Below are 26,334 nucleotides of genomic sequence, written 5' to 3'. Positions count from 1 at the left end.
TGATCTACATACCTAGCATCACACCAGTACTTCAGTTCATATAACTCAAATACTCATGTACATGGTTCAAAGTCTTCGAGCATAATCCAAGTATTATATCTAACAGTAACGTTGTTTACACTAAAATCTTCCTGTGTTTGTGCATATTAATTATTACCCTCTCCCCATCTCTCTCTTGTCTACTTCCAGTGCCTATATTTCTTACTTTTATTTGAATTTCTTTTGAAATCTCAGTGTCAACCTTTTTTCTAGCTATCAGTGCAGTTCCATAGTGTGAAGAGATCTTGCACTAAGAATAGTTAAACTGTGCATGTGCAAGCTTATTGTTCTGCTATTGTATTTTTTTCTGTAAAGGAATAACTAAATTAACAATTTGAAAATGCTTACTTTTTCCTTTCGTGTTCATATAAGATGAAGGATGGTGGACTTGAATAGATATAGAATTATGTTTTATTCTCCTTAGGCAGTGTGTATGAAGTGAAGCAACATCGGTTTTTCACAGAACTGGACTGGAACAGTCTGCTTCGTCAGAAAGCTGAATTCATTCCTCAGCTTGAGTCAGAAGATGACACCAGTTACTTTGACAGTAGGTCGAGTGCAGAAACGTGGCTTAAAGTCAAAAGATCAATATATATTGTTAATCTAGTTTAGGGCCTTAATTATGATTAATGATGCCTTATGCATTCCAAGCTTCAACCAAGTCATCCTCATTTCAGGGCCGTTGTAGGACATCAGAGGAAGGTTTCATTCTTATTCTTTTAGGTTGCACATGAGATGATCATAATTAAGTTAATCCTTCTCCCAATCCTCAAACTCACAAAAATCAAACTGAACAGAGCAAATGGTCTAATAGTTACCTTGTCTTCAAAACCAGATGGACAGGACTTGGTTTATGTATGGACCTAACACCATGGGTTAAACAGATTTGTTCCAACCTATTGCACCATTCAGTCAATCTTTAATAACATATACTGTTGGCAACACTCCCTGCTCAAAATTGTGATGATAACTTTTGGTACTTCGACAATGTTTGCTTGTTTTTTTCCTATTAATGTCACTAATATGTAGGCTAGATAGTTTAATGTTTGTTGTCTATGATTTGATTGATTATTTTCAATAGTGCTTAAATAGCTGACTTGTTGCCATTATAAAGTTTCTTATTGAGATGTGTGTGCAAAAACGGCAATTTAAAACTAAGTTAGAACTCATTTTTGTTCAATACCTTTCTCGTTGTAGCTCGATCTGACAGGTACCATCATCTTGATTCTGATGAAGAAGATGACACTAACGAGGATGACCGGTTAGAACTTAAACAGTTTTCATCATGTTCACCAAGATTCAGCAAAGTGAGTATGATATCAAAAACAAAACGTTACTCAGTTTTCTCTCCACAGATGCTGCCCGACCCACTGAGTTTCTCTAGCAATTTCTGTTTTTGTTTTGGATTTCCAAAGTCTGCAGTTCTTTGTTTGATTGAACAAGTATGATTTCCAGATGACTTAATGTGAGGGGTACAGTGATTATAATTCAAGAAGTAAATTGAACATTATTGATGTTGTAAACTCTGACGTACAAGTAGGAGACTCGGGCTGTCATGCTTGCTGTGCCAGTCAATAACTTGATGTTGTTCTGAATAATTCACCTTCCCACCTACCCCCAACAATCTAATATGGTCCAAGTGGTAACCAGAGACTTTGTGGAGAGACATTAAAACAGAGAGAGATGAGAGATGTTTAATAGTCCATGGAAAAGAATGTCTTCACTGTTGAAATCCCCTAAATACTCTTTAAATAATACCTATTCTTCAGTACCAAAAGGGAGAAAGAATTGTACTCTGACTTCTATAACAGGATCCAGGTAACATGAGATCATTAGGATCTGAGATTATTTGTGAATTTCAGCCTTCACGGTAGATTACAGGGATGATCAACGTGGAGCTGAGTGACTTGTCATGATGAGTAGTCATTGTGACTAACTTGTAAATGGGTTGATAATTATAGTTGTATTGTGTTGAATAGTTGAGCAGTTTGATACTGTACGTCCATATGGGCCTATTATTGTCTGTTGTCTATTCACTAATGGAGTTTGAGATCATTGTCAAGACCAGCATTTGTTACCTGTTCCTACTTCTCCTTGAGAAGTTGCCGCCTTGAATCACTACAGCCTGTCAGAATTCCAGGATTTCGACTCAGCAGTGACAAAAGAACAATGATATATTTCAATGTCAGGATGGTGAATTGATAAGTGGGAAACTTGACGGTGGTGGTATTCCCGTTCACTTGCGCCCCTCATTCTTTTAGGCGGCAAAGAGGTGTGCGTTTGAAAGGTGCTGTTGTCAAAGAAGAATTGGCACGTTGCTGCATTGATACTAAAGGCACAATGCACCAGGGATAGAGGAATGAATGTTTAAGATGGTAGATAAGGCACTGACCTAGTTTCACTGCTTATTAAGCTTCTTGTGTGTTGTTGGAGCTGCACTCATCTAGCCAAGTGGGAACGCGCCCGTCACACTTTTCTACCTGTAAATGATGGAAAGGCTTTGTACAGGCTGTGAGGTGAGACCATCAGGCTGTTGACAGTGGAAGATTCAGCAATCCTATTGACTGTGAAGGGGAGGTGATTAGACTCTCCGTGAACAGGGTCATTACTCGGCACTAAACAACCCATGCCTGAATGTTGCCTGGCTCTTGATGCATGCAGGCTTGGATTACTTTCATATTTGAAGAGTACTTGAGCAATGTGTAATTCAGCGAATATCTTCAAATTTGACTTAATGATGGAGGAAATACTAGTGGTCAAACAGCCAAGAGATGGCTGGATACAGGAAATGACCCTGAAGAGTTCGTGAAGCATATGAAGATAAAGATAATTAGCCTTCAACAATCAGGTGAAAATTGTTGTGAAAAATCAAATTTCAGGAATCTTTTCCTTTGGTCCTTGTTATTGAGTTTCTGCAATTTTAATGCAAAGTTGCAAGTTACGTTAGGCCCTACAGAAACTAATAAATACCTCCACCCTTTAGGTTTACAGTAGCATGGAACGGCTTTCCCTACATGAAGAAAGGAAAACACCACCTCCAACCAAACGCAGCTTCAGTGAGGAGAAAGAAGATCGAATCGATAAGTTGGATGGTCTTGGCACTCTGAAGACCCGAGATAGGAGCTGGATAATTGGATCGCCTGAAATGTGAGTTAACTGTCTGCTTTCAGATCAAGAGAGCAAATAAAACTCTTGAGTGATGTACTATCTTCTTTACGACTCAGGTACCCTGCAAGAATTTTGTAAATTTCATGTGATCACCTCTCATTCTTTGAAACTCTAGAGAAAGTAGACTCAGTTTCCTCAGCCTTACCTCATAAGACAATTCTACCAAGGAGCCCTGAATCTCCATTCCACTCCTTCTAAAATCTTGGATAATGAGACAAAACTGTACACAATACTCCAGACAGGTGTAGTTTCACAATATGATTGCAGTACTTGCGATGGAGGCCCACATACCATATGTTTTTTGTATTTATTGTTGCATCTGCTTGCAAACTTTCTGTGACTCATGAACAAGGACATCAGACCCTTTAGGATATCAAACTCATCTTGTAAGAAATATAACTCTCAAACCTCCTGCCATTCTGTTCCAAAATGGTTAACTTCATACTTATTCACATTTCTGTTTCATTGACCATATTCTTGCCTATTCACAGTCTCTGCAAGTCTGTTTGAAGCTTCCTTGCATCTTCCACTCAACCTACATTCCACCTAGCTCTGTGTCATCTGAAATCTGAACATGTTACAATTGGTTCCTGCATCCACATCATTTATGTAAAAGTGTGAATAGTTATGACCAAGCAGAGATTCTTCTAGAACCTCACGAGTAACAGCCGTGCCATCCTGAAAATGACCCATTTAGCTTTACTCTTTGCTTTCTGTCTGTGAACCAGTTCTTGATTCCTGCTAATATATTACCTCCATGCACTTTTAATTTTGGTTACAGACTTCTCGTGTGGGAGCTTATGAAAGGTCTTCTGAAAATACAAAAAAATCACATCAGTTGGTTCTCCTTTATCTAGGCTAAAAGTAACTTTCTCAAAATAATACTCGCAATGATTTTGTCAAACGTGAATTCCTTTAATAAATCCATGTTGACTGTATCCAATTTTTTCAAAATTTTCCTAAGTGTCCAGCTATTATTCTAACATCTTTCCTACAACTGATGTCAAAGTTACAAGTATTTTGGTCTCCATTCTCCCTCCCTCCTTAAACAGTAGGGCTGCACATGCTTCTTTCCAGGCTATAGGAACCTTTCCGAAATCTCATGGAATAGAATCATAGAATTTTACAGTATAGAGGGAGGCATATGACCCATTATGCCTGTACCAATTCCTGTAAGAGCTACCCAACTCTCCAGCCTACCTCCATAACCCTCTAACTTCTTGAAAGAGCAGCACCAATACGTCCACTATATCGATAACTACCATCTTCGACTCTCTGGGGTAAAGCTGACCTGGTCAGGATGTTTACCAATATTCGATCCAGCTAATGTTTCAAAAAATAACTGTGCACTAATAATTTCTTTTACTTCCTCCATTTTACAAGTCTCTCGTTACCTTGTATTTTGAGAAGATGTTCTGCGTTATCCACTGTGAAGGCAACTGCACCAGCCACTGTTTAGTTTCTACCATTTCCTAGTTCTCTACTACAAATTCTCCTATCTACTTTTGTAATGGGCCTACTTATCTGTCAGATCATCTTTTGCTAGGTCTACATGTTCCTAATTTTCAGAGGCTTTCCACTTGCTTTAATCTAATGCAGTTTTTAAATTATTTTGTCAACCATAGTTGATTCATTTTTTCTTTTAGATCTTTGTGCCTTAAGCACATAGGTGTCTGTGGTAGACCATTTTATAAAATACTGGCTCTTACTTGTCTACAGTCAGATCTTTTAATCAACTTGCCCCTCACATTTAATGTGAAATTCTACCATACTTGTATTTACCCTTTTATTACCTCGAGGAAGTGTCAAAACTGATGGAAGAATGGATCAGGTGTCATGGATGAAATGTTCCCTGTGGAATGCTGTTGGTTGAGGGGAGGGGAAGATATGTTTGCTGGTGTGTCCACATACTCCATAATACTCTTCCTTGTATTTCTTCCCCTATCTTTTTACTTCCTTGTACAAATTACTGTTGCTTTGCTGATCGAGTGGATATATTATAACCTGCATCATTTATACTTTACCCTATCCCTTAAGCAGACACTCTATTCTCTAAGAATAAGTGCCAAAGATATGCTTATCTCCAAATGACTTTGTTCCTGTTTCCTTTTCCAGCGGGTAATTTCCAATCTTCAAACTGACTTTCCTGTTAAACGCTTCCATTTAGATCACTCCCTCTAACCAAAGCTAGTCAATTCTTCCAGTTTTGTTTAAATTCTCATATACTGTCTCCAACCCGCATTCTTCTTCATGAAAATAAGAAACTGGCAGTCTCCCCCCCCCCCCGCCTTCTCTCCTCTCACTCTTCTATCTGTCTTTTTCTCCACCTATCCATCTCTCCTGCTGTCTATCTCGCTATCTCGATCTCTGTCTGTCTGTCTCTCTATCTCAATTTCTCTGTCTTTCACCCATTTCTCTGTGAAACTCAGAGAAATCAAGAAAATCCTGTAAGTTGTTACTACAGTGGCTTGCTATGGAACTCTTGAAAGCCTGTCTGTATGGCAGTATGAAGCACATGGGCCTCATATCCAGGTAGAAATGCTAATTAGCTACTCTCTGGATGCCCAATACCATTCTACTCTGGAATTAAATAGGCAGTTTAAAGTATAACTGTTTATAAAACCTAACATTGCTAACATTCCCCATTGAGACTCGAAGCCTAAAGGTTGATCCACTATCAGTAAAGCTGCGAAGATATTTGTGCGTATTAACATTTTGTTCCCTCTTCCCAAGTAAGACAACCTGGGAGCCTGTTTAACCTTTAACAACTAAGCTACCCAAGTTTATTGTCAGACAGAATTCAGAGAGAGGTTACATGACTCTCTTTCATTCTTCATGTAACCTAAGTTAAAGATCTAGTCCCGTATATAATAATCTCATAAATCTAATACTACTAACACCATATTCATATAAAAAGTATTTTACTTTTGGATCATTTTATTTCATAGTTGATGTACATCAAAGGTGCTGATGAATTCTCAAACTTTTAAATCTGATTTGTAAAGGAAAAGGAAGAATTCAGCTACTCTTTTTTTTAATTTTTGCAATCACATAGATAAACTGGTTTCATTGAGTCATGGGGCACAGAAACAGACCCTTCAGTCCAACCAGTCCATGCCGAATATAATCCCATTTGCCTCTCATGTTTATTTTGAATCTCTCTCTTCTCACCTCTAAAGTATGCCATCTAGTCTTGAAATCCCCCATCCTAGAGAAAAGACAACTGCCACTAACTCTACCTATACCTCTCATTATTTTATAAAATTCTATCAGGTTGCCTCTCAACCTCCTGTGCTCTGGTGAAAAAATCCCCAGCCTATCCAACTTTTTTTTTAATCAAACCTTTTATACCCAACAATATCCTGGTAAATCTCTTCCTAGTAAACCTTTCTAGCTTAATAATATCCTTCCTATAACTGGGCGACCAGAATTGGACACAGTATTCCAGAAGAGACCTCACCAATGCCCTGTACAACCTCAACAAGACTCTCCAATTCCTATGCCCAAAGGTCAATTTACCTATTTAACTGCTCTGTTTCTATGTGACGCAAACTTCAAATAATTATGTACCTGCACCCTTACATCCCTCTGTTCTACAACACTATCCAAGGCCCTACCTTTAATTGTATAAGCCCTACCGTTGTTGGTGTACCAGAATGCAATACCACGCGTTTATCCAGGTGAACTCCATCTGCCATTTTTCAGCCTATTGACCCTTTTGTAATCTTGGAAAACTGTCTTCTTTGTCTACGATGCCACCAATTTTAGCGTCATCCGCAAACTTACTAACCATACCTCTATATTCTCATCCATACTGTTTATATAAATGATGAACAAAAAAGGACCCAGAACCAATCTCTGTGGAACAACACTGGTGACAGGCTTCCAGTCTGAAAAGCAGCCCTCCACCACCATCCTCTGTCTCTGGTTACAAAATACAAAATACAGACTCTGGTGAGATTGTTGACTTCCTCACCGAGCTGGCTTGTTCTTGTTGAGATGTTTCATCACCATGCTAGGTGACATCATCAGTGGAACCTCCGATGAAGCGATGTTCAGCTCTGCTTGGAATCGCTTCATTGTAGGCTCCACTAATGATGTCACCTAGCATGGTGATGAAATGTCTGAACAAAAACAAGCCAGCTCGGTGAGCAAGTCAACATCTCACCTCAACCCGAGCTATAAATCTTTGCTAAAACTTTGAATGTCAGTCATAATGACTTAGAGAAGGCTGCTCTCTAGCATAAACTTTGAATAGACTCTGGTGTCAGGAAATATGACCATTGGTTTCTTTGACAAGGTGTACAAATATTTTACCAATTGCCTTATAACTCTCATTTGAGTATATCTCTTTAAGACACCCAAGGAGATACGTGTACAGTCTTTGAAGGTTATTAAGCTGCAAAAGTGTAAACTCTTCCATGTAAATAGATATACCTTCTGAGTAGCAGAAGGCAAGGCTAGAGTTTATGCTGGAGAGCACCCTTCTGTAAGTCGTTATTACTGATATGCCACTACATTACAGCCCAAATGATTTTGACAGTCTCATGTAACAATGCATAAGAAAATTTGTTTATCTGATTTTGTGACTTATTTATCTTGCGTTGTTCATGTTTCTTCAGTATCCGAAAGCGCATGTCATTGTCAGAATCGTCACACACTGAAAGTGACTCCAGTCCTCCACTAACAGTCAGGCGCCGTTGTTCAACATTAATAGAGATGCCACGTTTTGCTATTTCTGGGGAAGATGAGGGAAAGAAGCAGCAAGCAACTAGAACATGGGAAGACGTGCCCTTAACTATACCAGAACAACCCGCAGAGAAAGACCTCACACTGGAAGTGGATGTTAGTCCTGCCACACCAGCTTCGACAATCAGTAACATTAGCAGCTCAACTTTAACTGGTAATATACTCCTGTCAAAAAAGATTGTAGAGAACTGCAGATCAGAAAATAAACTATTGTGTTTTTCCATAGCTGTAGATAACATTGTAAAAACAGTATTAAATGCCCATTTGCAGGTTCAGTTAAAATATTGTGAGTCAAGTAAGTGAAACTGGGTTATAGGTAGCCAGACCAGATAAGGGTTGATAACCTTTCCTTCAAAAAGAACCTTGGTGAACCAGTTGAATTTTCAATCATCCAGCAATTTTAATGCTTATTACATCTGTCGTAAATGTGGAATGCCAGAGGTACTGAATTCAGTCAGGGTTTGATCAATGGTATGGTTTAAATCAAACAAATAATTCCTAAATTAATCTAATAGAGCCCTTGATTTTAGACCAAAAATAATAATGCAAGAATTAAACAAAAACAGAAATTGCTGGAGAAACTGAACAGGTCTGGCAGCATCTGTGGAGGTAAAGCAGACTTTTTCTGATGAAGGGTCTAGGCCCGAAACGTCAGCCTTTGTGCTCCTAAGATGCTGCTTCGCCTGCTGTGTTCATCCAGCCGCACACTTTGTTATCCCTTATTTCAGTTAAGTGAACCCGGTTCTGAAGAAGGGTCACCAAACCCGAAACGTTAACTCTGCTTTCTTACCCCAGATGATTCCAGACCTGCTGAGTTTAAACAGCAATTTCCATTTTGGTTTCAAATTTCCAGCATCTAGAGTTCTTTGTTTCATTAATTAAAGGGCAGTTGTATATTATAAGTAGACATCATTCGTAATTTAAAGAGATGACTGAAATTTGTGATTTCTACTTTGCAGTCATCAATATCTATTTTCAATAAGAACACCAGCTAGATAATGCACAGATAACTAAACATGTGAAGTCCATTTAGTCAATATCTCAGTCTATCTGTTTTGTTAAATCAGAAACTTGTAGCTTCGTGGTGCGCAGATATGGCTATGACATAATCATTTTTGCAGCTCAGCTGAGAACCAGCTAAGCTCCAGTTGGGATTGTTTTTGAATGGGTGGCAGTGTTTTTTTTAGGATTTCTGTTCCAGTTGGAATTTAACCTTTCTGGAATTGAAATGGAAAATTAATACATAAGCCATAAAATATTTCTGATATTTTTATTATGGGACTTTAAAGGAGAAAATAGATGACAGGTTTAGACAGTGGATCTCGATTGGCGCAGGCACGGAGGGCCGAAGGGCCTGTTCCTGTGCTGTAATTTTCTTTGTTCTTTGTTCTTTTGAGAGTGGAGAACATGCTCAGGAAATCATGATATGATTAAGTAGGGTGAACATTGATTTGTGGAAAGGAAATAGTATTTCATTTATTTTACTCTTTTGAGGAAATAGCAAACAAGGATGAAGGAGAACCTGTAGACATGAATACGTGGTTTTCTTAAGGTGGTTGATTAGAATCTCTTGCAAAGTTCCCTTTGTAAACTCTGAAGTAAGAATGTTTGCTGATGATTACAAAGTTTCAGTTCATTTCACAATTTCTTCGATGAAACAGTATGTGCCAGCATGCAGCAAGACTTCAGCTGAAAAATGGCAAATAATATCAGCCATATTAGCGCCAGGCAATGACTATCTCCAACAGTGATTATCTAACTATTTTCCCTGGGCATTCAACAAAATTGCTGTTGCTTGCCAAATGACATTATCTGGCAATGCCTAAACCAAATCACGTTAGCAGCAGTCATTTGAAGATCATTAGTTAACAGTGTTGGTCCAATGGTGCAATGTGGTTGAGTTGGGCATGACAATTACATGAAACAATTATTTATAAGTGTTGGAAGTTCGACATACAACTTTTTGTAAACCACCAGACCTCATGTAATATTGTTCATGATGAATCAGATCTTCTGCAGATTGTTAGGCTTGATAATGCACAATATTTGTATTAAGGCTAAAGACTGTTGTATGTTTAGCTAAATAGAGTGTGCATCTCCCCATATGATGGATTTGCTGCCAGCAACATTTGTAAGTGTAGGGATCTATAGAAGGTGGTAAGTCTTGCATGAGAGAAAAGCAAACTTCCTTGTCTCACTTGAAGAAGCTCCTATATATTAGTAACTCGTCACAGTTTACATGGAGTTGGTAGACATTGTTTCTGTGATGGTTTAGAGTATTATCGTTTGTAGACTTGGATTCTAAAGTAGAGGTAAATGAGTTTTTGGTTCTAGTTCTGTGAAGTTGACTTTTTTAAAAAGATCAGACAGTAATTTTTAACGGTCCATTCAAATAAGTATTTCCAAGAAAGCATGTGGCTTAAGCTAAATGAGCAATCAAAGCAACTTATGAGACAATTATCGAAGTGCTTCCAAAGTTGAAATTTAATTATCCACGGAAAGAGAGACTGAAGCCACACATGCATGTTTGGTTCAGGACACAGAGATCAGTCTCAACTGAAAGGTGGTTTTAAGTGAAATGGAATGAAGTCCTGAGCTGTTTTGGCCATCCAAGTAGGCAGGACTAGGGAAGCTGTAAGCTTTTAGAGTTCACTCAGAAAAGTCAATGAGTTAGTGTGTGTCTCTGAAACAGATAAAAGGAATCACATCCTGTGAATGCGCACAAAGTAGTCAAAAGGGGATACCTGTCAGTTGGGTAAAATATTTTAAAGTGAAGACAGAAGTAAAGGATTTTTCTGGGGAAATGGGTTTAATCTTTTAGTTGTTTATATAAACACACACACACACACACACACACACACAGACACACACACAGAGATAATAACAAATTTGTGCTCTTTGGTTAAGAGTACATTGGCAACATTTTGTGGAAATATATAGTTCATGACCATGGTAACTGAACTACAAAAACAAACTGCAAAAAAAAACTATTACTTATCAAGTAATACAAAACTTGATAGTATTACCATCAAGTAGGATCTTAACATTGTTTGGACACAGTGAGGCAGACCTGGATAAAAGGTCGTACTGCTTTATCACTGTAAGCTGCTCAACACACAAATCCACTCGACACAATCACAGCAGGTGTTGCTTGTTACAGTCCTCAGTACTGATCCTTTCAGACCCATACAGAGCACTGGCCTGCGATGACTGAACAAATCATATTCAGTCTGTCAAATCAATGAAATGTCTTAAATAAAATACTTCAGGAAGTGAGAGAGTGCATAATGCAACTTTTAAAATGTTACATATGAAAGATTATCTCTGCAGTAACAAAGATTTTGAACATTGTCTAAACAGAATTTGTATGAGAAATGCATCCGACGATGTTTTCAACTTTTTGTGGACCCAAGAGTTTGCTTTTTACTGCTAATTTGTGAAATGATGTAAAGTTTTGAGGTAGACCTCAAATAATGAAAGCATCCCTATTGTGTAAAAAGGAATGTTCAAGAATTCATGAATTCCCCCTTGTTCTTAAAAATACTTCAACTTGCACTTCCTGCTCACACTTTGCATGTCTCACTAAAGATGCTTCATACTGATTGGTTGAGAGGTTACATAGCTTCTTACCCGGTTAATGTAGATCCAAGATCCCCTCTCACAAAGGGGCTGCACCAAAATGGCTGTCTAGGTTTTGCAAGTTCCTCAGCAAAATTCCATAAAAGTTATTAGGGCAAGTTACTAGTGAATGTCTGATGCTACTTGTTCATCATTGACCATATTGTACAGGCTGCTGTTAACTTGCTTTAACTTGTATTCCAGCTGGCAGCACCACTGATCTATCTGATCAGAGGTCTCGCAGCAACAGCACTGAGGGATCAGACACTTCAACTCCAAAAGCAATCAGTGACCTAGCAGTCCGCAGAGCTCGGCACAGGCTAATGTCTGGGGAATCGACTGAGAAACGCAGCTCGAGGCCAGTTAATAAAGTGATCAAATCAGCCTCTGCAACTGCCTTGTCCCTTATGATCCCTTCGGGTAAGGATTCAAGCTGGACCTCTGCAGTTTTTTGGACAATTTAATGAATTTGGAGGCTGCTGTTTGGAGCCTAAACTTTCATTAGCACAGATTTATTTGCACTCAGGAAACTGGTTAAAGCAAATGTTGAACACTGTTGCATTGATATAGCATTAGAACTGTGCTTAAATTTTTAAATTATTTACCAGAATTGGAGGGAAATCTGAGGGCTAATAAAAATGAATGAATTTAAAAGCAATCGATACATGGCAATGAAAATGACTAGGGAAACTTAAGTTGTTAAAAGTGAACCGATCCCTAGGACCTGGTGGCCCAGATTCCAGCAACTCAGGACACTTAAGATAATATTTAATAAAGCAGGGCAGCAACTTTACAAGATTACTACAGGCCTTGCTTCGGCTTAGGCCATGCAGTCGACACTTAGTTGTCCATCTGCCCCTAACACCTCTCGTCTTCTGCTTCCAACTGGACAAACTTCAGTGTCAGAGATAACAAAGTGTGGAGCTGGATGAACACAGCAGGCCAAGGGTCTAGGCCCGAAACATCAGCTTTTGTGCTCCTGACATGCTGCTTGGCCTGCTGTGTTCATCCAGCCTCACATTAGTATTGAATCCCCTGCTCAAATGATAAATAAGCCTTGCCTGGGCCAGTATTAAAAGTAATAATGTCATTGATTATTTTGTGGGCTGAGGTTTAGAAAGAATTAACAAGCACTAGCTTTTAGTGATCAATGTGCATGCAGCGAGTTTGACACTGAAGTTTATGATCAGAGATAATGGGAACTGCAGAAGCTGGAGAATCCAAGAAACAAAGTGTGGAGCTGGATTTGTGCTCCTGAGATGCTGCTTGGCCTGCTGTGTTCATCCAGCCTCACATTTTGTTATCTTGGATTCTCCAGCATCTGCAGTTCCCATTATCTCTGATTCAATACTAATCTCTGATTAACCCTTAAGGGTGATGGGCATTGAATGCAATCACTTTCCACTGTCCCTTGATTGATTCCTTAGGATGTCAGTTATCCATAGGATGATCCTCTTCATTTTAATCCTTTGCTATGGTAAAAGGATATTTTCCTTGTGCTGTAGTTTAGGGTAGGGGTTTTGTATGCTATCATATCCTCATGATTGATGTTCTGAGCCCATTGTTTCAGTTTTTGCTAAAATTTAAAGAGTCCCTCGTTAAATCCAACACCCATCTGTGACTACTTATGTTTGAATGCCAACTTGCTCAAAAATATGCTTTTACTAGTAGCTGTTCGGGCTTGGAGCAAGTTACTTTATTTTGTAAACAATGGACATAGCATAAAACCTGCTTATAAACCCTAAACTATAGGAAGCTGATACAGAAGGCCACAAAGCATTAAAGCAATAAATTACAAAGTAGATTGTGTAACTTTTATTAAGTGTCAGTAAAGTTTAATTGCATAATAAAGTGTATAAAAGATGATGTACATTCAGTGACTATTCAGTCTTTAGTAATCAAACTTTAAAGAACTGTATAGCCATAAACTTAAACATACATTGTTATAAAATTACATCTAATAAGAAAAGTTATATTTAGCCAAATATAATTGCTTCTGTTTTTAAAATGTGTGAATTAAAACAAAGTTAATGTAGAGTACAACTACAATTTCCTTTTTATTCGTCCCTTCCCATAGTAAAGCACCTTTGTTGTTAACACCAGAGCCTTCTGATCAGGATTTAACAAGTTGAGAAGATGTGAGCATATTAAGCATTCAAGATTGCACGTTATTGCAACCTGGCTGTGTAAGATGAAATCAAAGTAAACAGGGGACCCTTGCCATTTACACCATACTTAATTCATTAGTGTGTTACCTTCATTCTGATCAAAATCCTATGATGCACATCATGTTGAAATGAGACAATGCAGAGTCATGTTATCTTAAAGTACTAAAGTCTATATAGGCCAAATAATATAATGCTAGGTTAATCAATAAATACACTGGATTGCATGGCTATAACTAAAGTAAATCAATAGTGAAACTCATTCTCCCTATTAGTCATGCACCGGTTATGATTTTCCAAAATTCACTACATTCTATTAAAATTCTGCTAGATTAAAAGTTAGCAAATGTAACATTGCTTTCAAGAAAAGAGATAGAAATAGGAAGCAGCATTTCTGTTAGCCTGACATCTGTCACCAGGAAATACTTTAATCTATTCTGGGGACTCTTAACAATGTGTTTGATAATGTTTAGTGTGATCATGCAAAAGTCAACGTGGTTTCCAAAAATAAAATTGTACTTGAAAAATTCATCAGAGTTTTTTTGAGAATGTAACTTTAAGGGTAGACAAATAGGCCATTTTCCCATTGGGGTGCTTTACCATTCGATTGGCTTTAATGATAAATGGAGCAATTTGAAGTTAGTAGGCTGTGACTTGTGCAGTGCCACAGGAATCTTTGCTGGTATTTCAGATTTGTCCAGTCCATATTAATGATGGACAAAGAGACCAATGGTAATGTGTCCAAGTTTGTTGTTGATCTGAATCTAGTTGGGAAAATAAACTGGAAGGAACCAATGAGTCTACAAAGCAATAGAGACAGTTTTACTGTGCAACAAAATGACAGATGCCATATATCATATGGACATGAGATTTTTCACTTCAGTAGTCAGAATAGAGATACAGAATATTTTTTCAAAAGTTTGAAATTTTAGATGTGATGTTCAGAGAGACTTGGGTGTATTTTTAAAAAATACACAAAAAATTAACATTTGGGTACAGAAAGCAGTAAGAAAGGCAATTGGCACATCAATGTTTATTTCAAAGAGACTGGAGTACAAGAATAAGTATGTTTTGTTACATTTATCTCAGACTTTTGTGAGCCCAAACCTGGACATGAGGAGTACTTACATCTCTATGGTTAAGGAAGGATATATTCGCCGTGAGTTTATGCAGCAAAGGTTCACTGCATTGGTCGCAATGATGAGACGCTAAGCAATTTAGGACGCGTTCTAAGAGACAGGGTTGATTATTTAAGACTGAGATGAAGAGAAATTTCTTCACACAGCAAGTTGTGAGTCTTTAGAAATCTCTTCCTGAGAATTTGGCTGGTCCGCTCTTATGTATGTTCAAGGTCACGTTGGACAGATTTTGAACTTTCAGACTCAAGCTATAAAGGAAGCAGTTTGGAAAGTGGAGTTGAAGCCAAAGGTCATTGGCACTGAATAACAGAGAATTCCTAATTCTGATATCCTTGTTGTGGTTTGGGAATAATTTTAGACATATAGATTAACAAAATGCTGAATAATACTTTTCTGTTGCAAGCATTTAACAAGCACAACAGACTGCGAAACTCGTCCATAAATGCCCAGAAGGGTGTATGAAACAACAGAAATCATGATCAAAGTCCACCTTAATTTCCTTGTTAAGTTCATTTTCTTCAGTGAAACATTTAAATATCTTATGATAATTTGCTTTAACTCAGCAGTGGACAATTAATATGGATTGATCCAACTAGGTTCGAATGATGAACGTAAAGATCTCAACAAAAGTAAGATTTGAAAATAGTACAAACATTTAACGTGTCCTGCTGTTGAAATATCTAATTAACATAGTTCCCTCATTTAATAAAGTAGGCTGGGATGAAGCCAACTGTTGTTCTGTACTCCAGCAAGGCACAAGTTACAGATCCTATTTTTAATACTGGAAAATTTTAGACTATTTCAGAGCAATTTCTGTAACTTTTTAAACTAGTTGAAACACATATTTAAGGAAGTCAATTCTAGATATAGATCAACAGAAAATCTTCATGTAGTGCTGGATAAAATGGATAGACTAATTAGTTAACTAGCCAAAAGCATAATATTATTTTTGGTAATTAAACTATGGGAAGTAGCCTTATTGAATGACTGCTTTTCTATACTCTATTTACTTAGACCACCATACTGGTTCTCCCTTAGCCAGCCCTATGTCACCACGCTCTTTGTCGTCCAATCCATCCTCACGAGATTCCTCACCAAACCGTGATTTTTTTCCTGCCGTGAGCAATCTGAAGCCTCCAATCATTATCCACAGAGCTGGAAAAAAATATGGCTTTACCCTTCGAGCTATTCGAGTGTATATGGGAGAGAGTGATGTCTTTACAGTTCACCATATGGTTTGGGTAAGTAGATTTACTTTGTTTCTCAGCAAATCACAATGACATTTCTTTTATAAATCAGAACAGCTTTCTTTGCTGAACAATACTTCTTTTGTATTGCAGCATGTCGAAGGAGATGGACCTGCTCATGAAGCTGGCCTGCAAGCAGGGGACCTGATAACTCATGTCAATGGGGAGCCTGTCCATGGCCTCGTTCACACAGAAGTGGTCGAGCTCATATTAAAGGTAGTATTCATTTCCTTCCGTAGGAAATATCTGATGTAAAAGTTAATAGACTATGTTTTGTTTCCAACTGTGGCTAGTGTGAACACCGTCATTCATGCAAGTAGCCTATTTTCTGTACTGTGTTTGCTGCAGAGGGTGCACACACAGCTCATGTGATTGCACTATATTATTAATGTAATAGCAACTTGCTAAACACGACTGTTCTCAAAAGACATCACTGCCGAAGGCATTGAGACTCACTGACTGTTTAAGATCCATAAGTGTACATGTAATATTAAAAATGTAAGAATTACAATGTTTAGCGGCAAGAGCTGGGATGTATCTTGTATGCACAAGGCCAGCAAACAAGACAGTGAGTGGGAAAGGGAATGCAGAACAGCATGGGAAGAAAGAGGCAGCAATAATAGGTGCACCACTTCCAGTTGTAGTGCAGGCACCAAGTTATGACTTGAAGAGCACTGACCTCCTGTTTCAGTGCATTGGCGGGAGATGTAATGAATTTCTAGATGTTGAATTCTCAGGCTTGTTTTGTTAATTCTGAAGTCTGTGTAGAATACTAAACCAACATATTTCTGCTGAGATTCTGAGATTGCAAATATCTTCATCTGATAGCCAAATCTAGTTTGCTGGCAGGACGCTAAATCAGACACTGGCGTAGGTGCCTCAGAACCACAAACCTTCCACAGCTAGATTGGATTTCCAAATGAGTAGCTTTATCTGTGAACAAAGTGATAAAATGCTATTGTTATTTATGAAAGGTTTACATTAAACTTTAAATTGTATACATTGTAATATAAAATCCATCCATTTAAAATATCTACATTTTCTTTGTTTAAAATTACAAAAGTCAAAATGTATTTAAAATATAGGAAGAAGAGGCAGATCCCAATGCATGAATGCAAAAGTCAAGGCTGAAGCATTTGTATTCTCATTCAGGCACAAATACTGAACAGATGGTCCATCTTTGCCTCCATAGGCCCTTCATTCAAAGTTGGCAATTAGATTCTCTTCACATAATGTCAAGAAATAACTGGATACTGTATGCTGCCAAGGCAATAGGTCTTGACAACATTCCTCTTGCAATGTTAAGTACTGGTGCTTCAGAATTGGATATCATCGTCGCCGAGTTGCTCTAATACAGCTACATATCTACAGGAATGAGAACACTGCACAAATATGTCTGATACACAAAAATAGGACAAATATAATCCAACCAAATGCTGTTTCATCATTGTACTCTTAATTAGCAGCAAAGTCATGACATTGGCAGTGCTATCAGTGGAACTTACTCAGCACAACTGAGCTGGCCACTTTGGGTTTTGAGAGGGCCACTCAGTTCCAGACCTCCTCATTACCCTTACTCCAATAAGGTCAGAAAAGCTGAACTCCAGCAGTATGGTTTGACCGACCATCATTGACACCAATGTAACATTTGTCTGATTGTGGCATCAAGGAATCTCAGTAAAATTGATATCAGTGGGAATTGGGGTAAAGTTCTCCACTGGATAGATTCCTACCTAGAACCAAAGAAAGTAGCTGTGGTTAGCTGGTGAAAGCTAACCATTTTCTTCATTTATCCAGTTCCTAATGGCTCTGTTTTTGGTGCAGCCTTCTTCTGTGGCTTCATCAATGATGTTCCCTCCATCATAAAGTCAGAAACAGGAATGTTTTCTGATGTTTGCACAGTATTCAGTCACATTTACAACTCCTATAATACTGAAACTGTCGATCATCATTTGCAGCAAGATCTGGCCAACATTCTGCTTTGCAGTGATGACTGGCACACAAGGGTCAGGCAATGACTATCTCCAACAGGAGTAAATCTCACTTTTATATTCAGTGGGATTATTAACATTGAATTCCCTCATGACTAACGTTCGGAGAGTTGGTCAGACCTGTCCGTCGTCTAAAAGATACAAGTCAGGTGTTCAATGAAATACTTTTTACTTACCTAGATAATTACAGCTCTGACCATCAACAATCTTGACTATATCCAGGATCATCTGCTGGATCATTCACTCCTGGCACCAATAGCACACACTGACAGTAGTGTAGTCCACCAGAAGATGCACTATATACCATTAGGCCATATTCTTTAACCAAAAGCTCAACTTAACCAGGACAGCAGATTTATCACATCCCCACTGCAAGTTTCCTTCACCCGCTGCAAGGCTCCAAATGTCCTCACTTGGAACTAAGTTTTCATTCATCTGCTGTCACTGGATCAAATGTCTAGGAATCCCTTTTTAATAACATTGTGTGTGTACCTACACCAATTGGACTACAGTGATGTAAGAAGATAGTTTACCACTGCCACCACTAGTGACACAAATAGAGATAATTTATTATTAGACACGTGGTTACAAGGTGACCCAGACTGGGAGCTAAATATTCCAGGGTACGCAACATATTCAAAGGACAGTCAAAACAGAAAAGGAGGAGTAAACCTAATCATATAGGCTAACTCCTGGATGGAAGTGAGAGATTATCAAATAAGCCAGAATGCCATAGAGGAAGAATTCCTGGATTGTATACGGGATGGTTTTCTTGACCAACATATGGAGGAACTCACTCGAGAGCAGGCAATCTTAGACTGAGTACTATGTAATGAGAAGGGTATCATTGCCAATCAAGCTGTGCAATGAAGATGAGCAACTATAATATGATACAATTTTTATCAAGATGGAGAGTGAGGTAGTTGATTTGGAGATGAGGGTGCTGAATCTTAGTAAAAGAAAACATGAAGATGTGAGGTGTGAGTTGGCCCTGACAGATTGCGGAGAGTTACTTAAAGGGATGACAGTGGATAGGCAATGGCAAATATTTAAGGAATGCATAGCAAAACCGTAGCAGGATCTTGTCAAAAATTTGTAGCTCAGTTTATGGTTACAGATCACATGAGAGGATGATATAAATTTGGAACGGAGCAGAACACCAACCCCTAGAATAGAGGTCACACTGATGATGTTGCCGAGAATGGTAACGAAATGTTTGCACACCACGGAACAGCTGGCTCGGCGAGCTAACAAAGAACTGCGGTGGCAGGATCAGACAGAGTCAGCATGGATTTATGAAAGGGAAATCATGCTTGACAAATCTGTTGGAATTCTATGAAGATGTAACTAGTAGAGTTGACAAGGGAGAGCCAGTCAATCTGATATATTTGGACTTTCAGAAAGCATTTGGTGAAGTCCTGTATAAGAGATTATTGTGCAAGATTAAAGTGCATTGGATTGGGGGAAATGTATTGAGATGGATAGAAAACTGGTTAGCAGAGATGAAACAAAGAGTAGGAGTTAATGGGTCCTTTTCAAATTTGCAGCCAATAGTGCCACAGGGATTGGTGCTGGGACCCAGCTATTCACAAAATATATTAATGTTTTGGATGAGGTAACAAATACAACATCTCAAAGTTTGCAGATGATACCAAGTTGGGTGGGAAGGGTCAACTGTGACGAGGATACAGAGATCCAACGGTAGTAGATTCGCCAACTTTAGGTACGTTTAAGTCGTCATTGGACAAGCATATGGACGTACATGGAATAGTGTAGGTTAGATGGGCTTGAGATCGGTATGACAGGTTGGCACAACATCGAGGGCTGAAGGGCCTGTACTGTGCAGTAATGTACTATGTTCTATGTTCTATATTCTATCCTTCAGCATAATCTGGACAGGATGCACTATAATTACAAAAAGGCAGATTACTACCTGAATGGCTGTAAATTGGAAGAGGGGAGTGTGCAGCAGGACCTGGGTGTCCTTGTGCACCAGTCGCTGAAGATAAGCATGCAGGTGCAGCAGGCGGTAAAGAAGGCAAATGGTACGTTGGCCTTCATTGTGAGAGGTTCGAGTACAGGAGCAGGGATATATTGTTGCAGTTGTACAAGACATCGGTGAGGCCACACCTGGAATATTATGTGCTGTTTTGTCTCCTTTTCTGAGGAAGGATGTTCTTGCTTTTGAGCGAGTACACCAAAGGTTTACCAAGCTGATTGCAGGGATGGCAAGACTGACGTATGAGGAGGAATTGACTAGGTTAGGATTATTTTCACTGAAGTTCAAACGAACGGGGGGGTGGTGGGATGTCATAGAGACTTATAAAATTCTAACAGGACTCGACAGGGGAGGTGCAGGAAGAATGCCCCCGATCGTGGGTGTGCCAAGACCAGGATCACAGTGTGAGGATTCGGGGTCGACAATTTAGGACAGATATGAGGAGACATTTCTTCACCCACAGAGTGGTGAGCCCGTGGAATTCATTATTACAGAAAATAGTTGATGCCATAACGTTGAATGTATTCAAAAGGCGGTTAGATACAGCACTTGGGGAAAATGGGATCAAAGGCTATTGTGAGAAAACAAGATTAGGCTATTGAATTGGACGATCAGCCACGATCGTGATGAATAGCGAAGTAGACTCGAAGGGCCAGCATTAAGCAAGAAGTAATTGGAATAGTCACTTGGGGTTACAGAACATGAGTAACGCTAAAAAGTAATGGATGTGCTGTCAACATTTTTCATCTGGCATTCTTCAAAACTGACACAAGAATCCAAAATCTCAAGGACAACATTGTTTTACCAAGGGTGTTGATTGGTCAACATGTTGACTGCGGTCAAGATATTACCATGGAGAGTGCACCCAGGTGACATTTACCCCAAAATCTTGTTTGAAATCTCAGGCAAGGCAAGTTGCTTGCTACTGACCCTGATGTGCTGTGGGAACTTGCCATTTAAATGGACTGCTTTGCCCTTGATGGTGTTGTTAAATCTGCATTCATCTGGGCAAAGGAGATATCGCATCACACTTGGATTTGTGTTTTGTTATAGGTGATGAAGAGTCAGGAGCTAAGTTACATGCCATTGAATTCTCTGTTGTTGCATTGATATGGCCAGTTCAGTGAGTGTTTTGGTCAGTGGTGACCTTCAGATATTAATGATGAGGAATATAATTGAAATGGTGCATGAAGTTGCCTAAATATTTGCTGAATATATGAAGCAAATAAATTTTTCTTTTGCAATTAATATCTGTTCATAGAGTGGAAACAAGGTTTCAATATCAACAACTCCTTTTGAGAATACTTCAATCAAAATTGGGCCAGCTCGGAGATCTAACTACAAGACAAAGATGGCAAGGAGAAACAAGAAGGGTAAATCTAAAGATGGCCAAGAAAGGTACTTTTCAGCAGAAAATGCAGAATAACACCAGTTTTTCCCATTTAATTTTGCACTTCTAGGACTCTTACTGTTGAAATGAGCCAACAGGCTTTAAAACTTTACAATAATGAGTTGTTTAAGAATTATTGATGAGTAACTAGCTGTTATTTGGTTCAGCAGCCATTTTCTTTATCACAACACTGTAGGAAACATAATTATTGAATTTTGAATGAGAATAATTATTGTCTATTTGCTTTCATTTTGCTGCTGCTCAGAATCAGTAAGTAACTGAGCAGGAAGCCACAGTGGTGAGGATACAACTCCTGCCTTTGCAGTGATCATTCCTATATGACTGTTTTGTAGTGACAATTTGAAGGAAGATTGCATAGCCTTATATTTACTAAAACATAATGCAAAGTAAAACATGGCTCTCTATTTTAATTTTTGTCCCTAAATTCAGTCGCAAGACCTTTCTAGCAGCATTACAATTGGATTAAAAACTGGAAAAAATAAATTATCGCAAAGCATACATGTCAGCGCATCTTAAATGTAGTTTTCCAGTTTTTCTAGTGTCAGGTGGTCCTTAACTGTTTAATTACAATTATTGATATCACTGCAAGTTGTCCATTCTTCTGTATGTATGATTTGGTCTCTCTGGCTAACTTCTGTCATTCCTTTTCATGGCCAATTCAGACTGTTATACTGCAGAAAGCTAACTTACAGAGTGGCCAGTGCACACACTGTCACTGAATGATACATTGCTTAGTAGCTAAAGTGACAGGTGATATAATTTTCTCTGAATCCATTTTGTGCTTTGCTTTATTGGTGGAAACATTGAGTTACCCTTCCTTGCCTTTTTAAAGCACATCAGGCTTTTAACTCTATTATGTTCAATTTATTACTTCTACTTTTTAATTTGCAGTAAGAAAAGAAGCTCACTCTTTCGAAAGGTTACAAAGCAAGCGACATTGCTACATACAAGTAGAAGTTTGTCCTCCCTGAATCGATCGCTTTCATCTGGAGAAAGTGTACCAGGTTCACCAACCCACAACCTTTCCCCTCGCTCACCAACCCAGAGTTATAGGTCCACACCGGACTCTGTACACTCAGGTAGGTACCATTTCTGCATTGAAGTAACAGTCTTATTCATATTGTGGAGATGCTGAAGACACCGTGATTAATTACAGGAAAATGTTCCAAGATATTTCAGTAGGAATTGTTTTTGCAGCTCACATATTATTTTCACTGCTTGTATTTAAAATTCTAGAACTTCACCAGTTAAGGTTAGGGATTTCTTTTATTTATTGATAAGGGTGTCACTTGTTATAGCCCATCCCTAAATGTTCCAGAGAACATAGAACATAGAACATTACAGCACAGTACAGGCCCTTCGGCCCTCGATGTCATACCGATCTGAAGCCCATCTAACCTACACTATTCCATGTATGTCCACATGCTTATCCAATGACGACTTAAATGTACCTAAAGTTGGCGAATCTACTACCGTTGCAGGCAAAGCGTTCCATTTCCTTACTACTCTCTGAGTAAAGAAAAGGTGGTGGTCAGTTGCATTCTTGAACTGCTGCAGGCCTTGGGCTGTAGGGACGTTCACAGTGCTGTTAAGATGGGAGTTCCAGATTTAGGAAATAACATTAGAAAATAGGATAGTTTCAGGACACAGTATAACAGTGCTGTGCCAGGCTCCTGTGATGTGTTGTCTTTCCTTTAGTACTTCTCACTTACATCTCTTGATTTTAAATCATAACATCTGCAATAACAGAATGACCTTCTTGAAAATAAGTGACAGTATAGACAGTACTCAAGATCAATGAGGCAATTTGCAATCTGGGCAAATGATAAACTCAGAGATAATGGGAACTGCAGATTCTGGAGAATCCGAGACAACAAAGCGTGGAGCTGGATGAACACAGCAGGCCAAATACGCTAAACTCAAATGTTTATATTTTCTACACTTAAACTAAATATTTGTAAAACTCTTGACATCAAAAAAGTAGATGAACGATGATGATGAGATTATCCACATGCAAATTATAACACTTAGTGGTGGATACCCAACATACTTGTTATAAAAAGTTAGCCTGTCCATTCCAGCATAAATGTAATTTTAAGAGAGTGATAAGCCTTAATTAATAACAAACTCTGTTGGATTGAAAATTTGTACCTAGAAAGTGGAGCCTCGTCACTCAGATCTAAAGCATTGTCAATTTTTAAAACTTTTGTTTTCCATCAATTTTAACTCTAACTTAATCTTAAGATTAACTTCCCCTGTTTTGCTTTGTGTCAGTGATTCAGTGTTGTATTGAATAGTCTGTGGATTTTATAAATGTGATGGGGGTATAGATGTCAGCAATCATTGTTATTACTCTATGAAATTGTCATTCTGATTTCTGTACATGCACTCTTAAATACAGCAATCTAGAAGCTGCTGTTAGTCATTCTTTAGTCCTCTATATGGTCCATTATTGAGGTCACCAGCAATGATATTAAAACAGAAATCAATTTAGTGTCATGATTCTGGGATAACTTACCACCTTCAAACTAAAAACACCTGAAAACCTCAACTGTTGTGAGCAAGTACAAACAATCTGTATGCCTTTCACTCATTCAGAGTTACACAAGATGATTTTGAATTTGAAGAAACTTATGCAGAGCATATTTCATGTTTGGTATTGTCAACTAGCAGGATACTGCTGTCCAAAAAGAAATTCTGCATTCCACACAAATAAGTAATATGGTATATGAGTTTCAGTGATGGTGTGGTGCCAAGTACATAGGCTGTACATCTTACAATTGGCAAACAGTATCAAGTAACACACCCCTTTTGGCTATCCACAAGAAGCAGCATTTTGACTGTGCTGAACTCAATCCGTGCTTGCAAAATTTACCACACGTCTTTCCCTATAACGCTGGATTGACTTATTGAATGAGAAAAACCTGTCTGTCTCAGTTTTGAATGTACTTAGCAGTCCATTCTCAACAGCCTCTGGTGAAGAATTCCATGGATTTGCTACCCTCTGAGAGAAGAAATTCCTCCTCGTCTTTGTCTTAAATCTGTGACACCCCACCCATCTTATTCTGATTAGATTAGATTAGATTAGATTCCCTACAGTGTGGAAACAGACCCTTTGGTCCAACTTGTCCATTCCAATCAGGTATCCTATATAAATCTATTCCCATTTACCGATATTTGGCACATATCTATCCAACCCCTTCCTGTTCATGTACCCAGCCAATGCCTTTTAAATATTGTAATTGTACCAGCTTTCACCACTTCCTTTGGCAGCTTATTCCATACACAGACCACCCTCTGCATGAAAATGTTGCCCGTTAGGTCCCTTTTACTTCTTTCCCCTCTCGCCTTAAACCTATGCTGTCTAGTTTTGGACTCCCCCAACCCGGGAAAAGGACCTTGCCTATTTACCCTGTTGATGTCCCTCATGATCTTATAATTCTCTACAAAGTCACCCCTCAGCCTTCTGCACTCCAGGGAAAATAGCCCCAGCCTGTTCAGCCTCTCCCTATAGCTTAAACCCTCCAACCCGGGAGCATCTTCATAAAATATTTCTGAACCCTTCCTTGTTTCAAAACATCCTTCCTACACCAGTTAGACCAGAATTGCACACAATATTCCAAAAGTGGCCGAATCAATAACTTATACAGCTGCAACATGACCTCCCAAATCCTATACTTAATGCACTGACCGATTAAAGGCAAGAGTACCAAACACCTTCACCATCCTGGCCACCTGCGACTCTACTTCCAACGAGCTATGAACCTGCACCCCAAGGTCTCCTAGTTCAGCATTCACATATGTAAGCCTTACCAAAATGCAGTACCTCATATTTATCTAAATTAAACTCCATCTGCCATTCCTCAGCCCAGATCCCATTGTACTCTGAGGTAACCTGTATTCTTGTTTGATGACTATTTGTAACCAAAGCACTCCAACCTGGCCCTTATTAACCCTGGCTGGAAGTAATCCTGTGCAAGATCAATGGCATCCTGAACTCTAATTCGCTTACTCATGCATGAACAGGTCAGAGCCACTCTTGAATTGGTTAGGTAGGGTATGCCCAGTTTTCTGATATGTTTCTTTAAAAGCGTGTACCATTTAGCTAACGTCACTTCCAACAGTCTCCTGATTGATTCTTTGACAAGCCATTTTGTAAGATCACCTCTTTTGTAATTGTTTGCCAACTTACTTTACTATCTACAAAGATCTTTACAAGAGAAGATGATATGAGTGAGCAATTTTATGTATCTGCTTACATGAATGTTTAACCATCATCTAAAAATAAAACAAAACAACTACAAAACTCAGCACAGAACCTAATTCCAAACTAAGTAAATTATATACATACAAAAATACCCATAGACAAAGTAAGAACTGCCAATGCTGGAGTCAGAGATAGCACAGTGTGGAGTTGGAGGAGTACAGCGGACATATACTCATAGCCCTGTTACACACTTGGTTAACAAACTAAATCATTTTGAACATAGCTTTGTCTTTGAGGGAACCCATTCTCACGTGTGATGAGCTAAGTTTAATAACGCTGACCCATAAAATAACAATAAAACGCTAACCCTTACTTATAACATTGATTTCTCCCTACTGGAAATGTTTACAACTAACCACGATGATGCAGGATATAATTTAAATGATGGGCTGCTATATTGTTGGAGTTGTCACTTTTTAAATGACATTTTAAAGTTGGACCGTGTCTGGTACATCCAATAAACATAAATGCCCAAATACTATCATTGAAGAAAACCTGAGCAATTACCACAAGGCTCCTCAGACACCTAGGTATCAGGATA

At 38.6% G+C, this 26,334-nt stretch overlaps 1 protein-coding gene across 13 annotated transcripts in view; it reads left to right on the top strand.

Moving 5' to 3' along the window:
* mast2 (microtubule associated serine/threonine kinase 2) overlaps window positions 1-26,334 on the top strand; it is a 464,628-nt gene that overhangs the window by 426,393 nt on the left and 11,901 nt on the right. For 10 of the 13 annotated variants that reach the window (XM_059647949.1, XM_059647956.1, XM_059647955.1 and 7 more), the window contains 9 exons: window positions 464-586; window positions 1,237-1,346; window positions 3,023-3,186; window positions 7,830-8,110; window positions 11,779-11,994; window positions 15,893-16,119; window positions 16,219-16,341; window positions 21,377-21,513; window positions 22,418-22,605. In XM_059647949.1, coding sequence (XP_059503932.1) covers window positions 464-586; window positions 1,237-1,346; window positions 3,023-3,186; window positions 7,830-8,110; window positions 11,779-11,994; window positions 15,893-16,119; window positions 16,219-16,341; window positions 21,377-21,513; window positions 22,418-22,605 — 1,569 coding nt within the window. The remainder of the gene's footprint in view (window positions 1-463; window positions 587-1,236; window positions 1,347-3,022; window positions 3,187-7,829; window positions 8,111-11,778; window positions 11,995-15,892; window positions 16,120-16,218; window positions 16,342-21,376; window positions 21,514-22,417; window positions 22,606-26,334) is intronic. The other 3 variants (XM_059647961.1, XM_059647954.1, XM_059647951.1) reach the window with 2 other exon arrangements.

This window comes from Stegostoma tigrinum, chromosome 8, assembly GCF_030684315.1.
Source record: "Stegostoma tigrinum isolate sSteTig4 chromosome 8, sSteTig4.hap1, whole genome shotgun sequence".
NCBI classification, from domain to species: domain Eukaryota; kingdom Metazoa; phylum Chordata; class Chondrichthyes; order Orectolobiformes; family Stegostomatidae; genus Stegostoma; species Stegostoma tigrinum.
The sequence above is the reverse complement of the archived record's forward strand: the minus strand, read 5'-3'. Positions and strand labels throughout refer to the sequence as shown.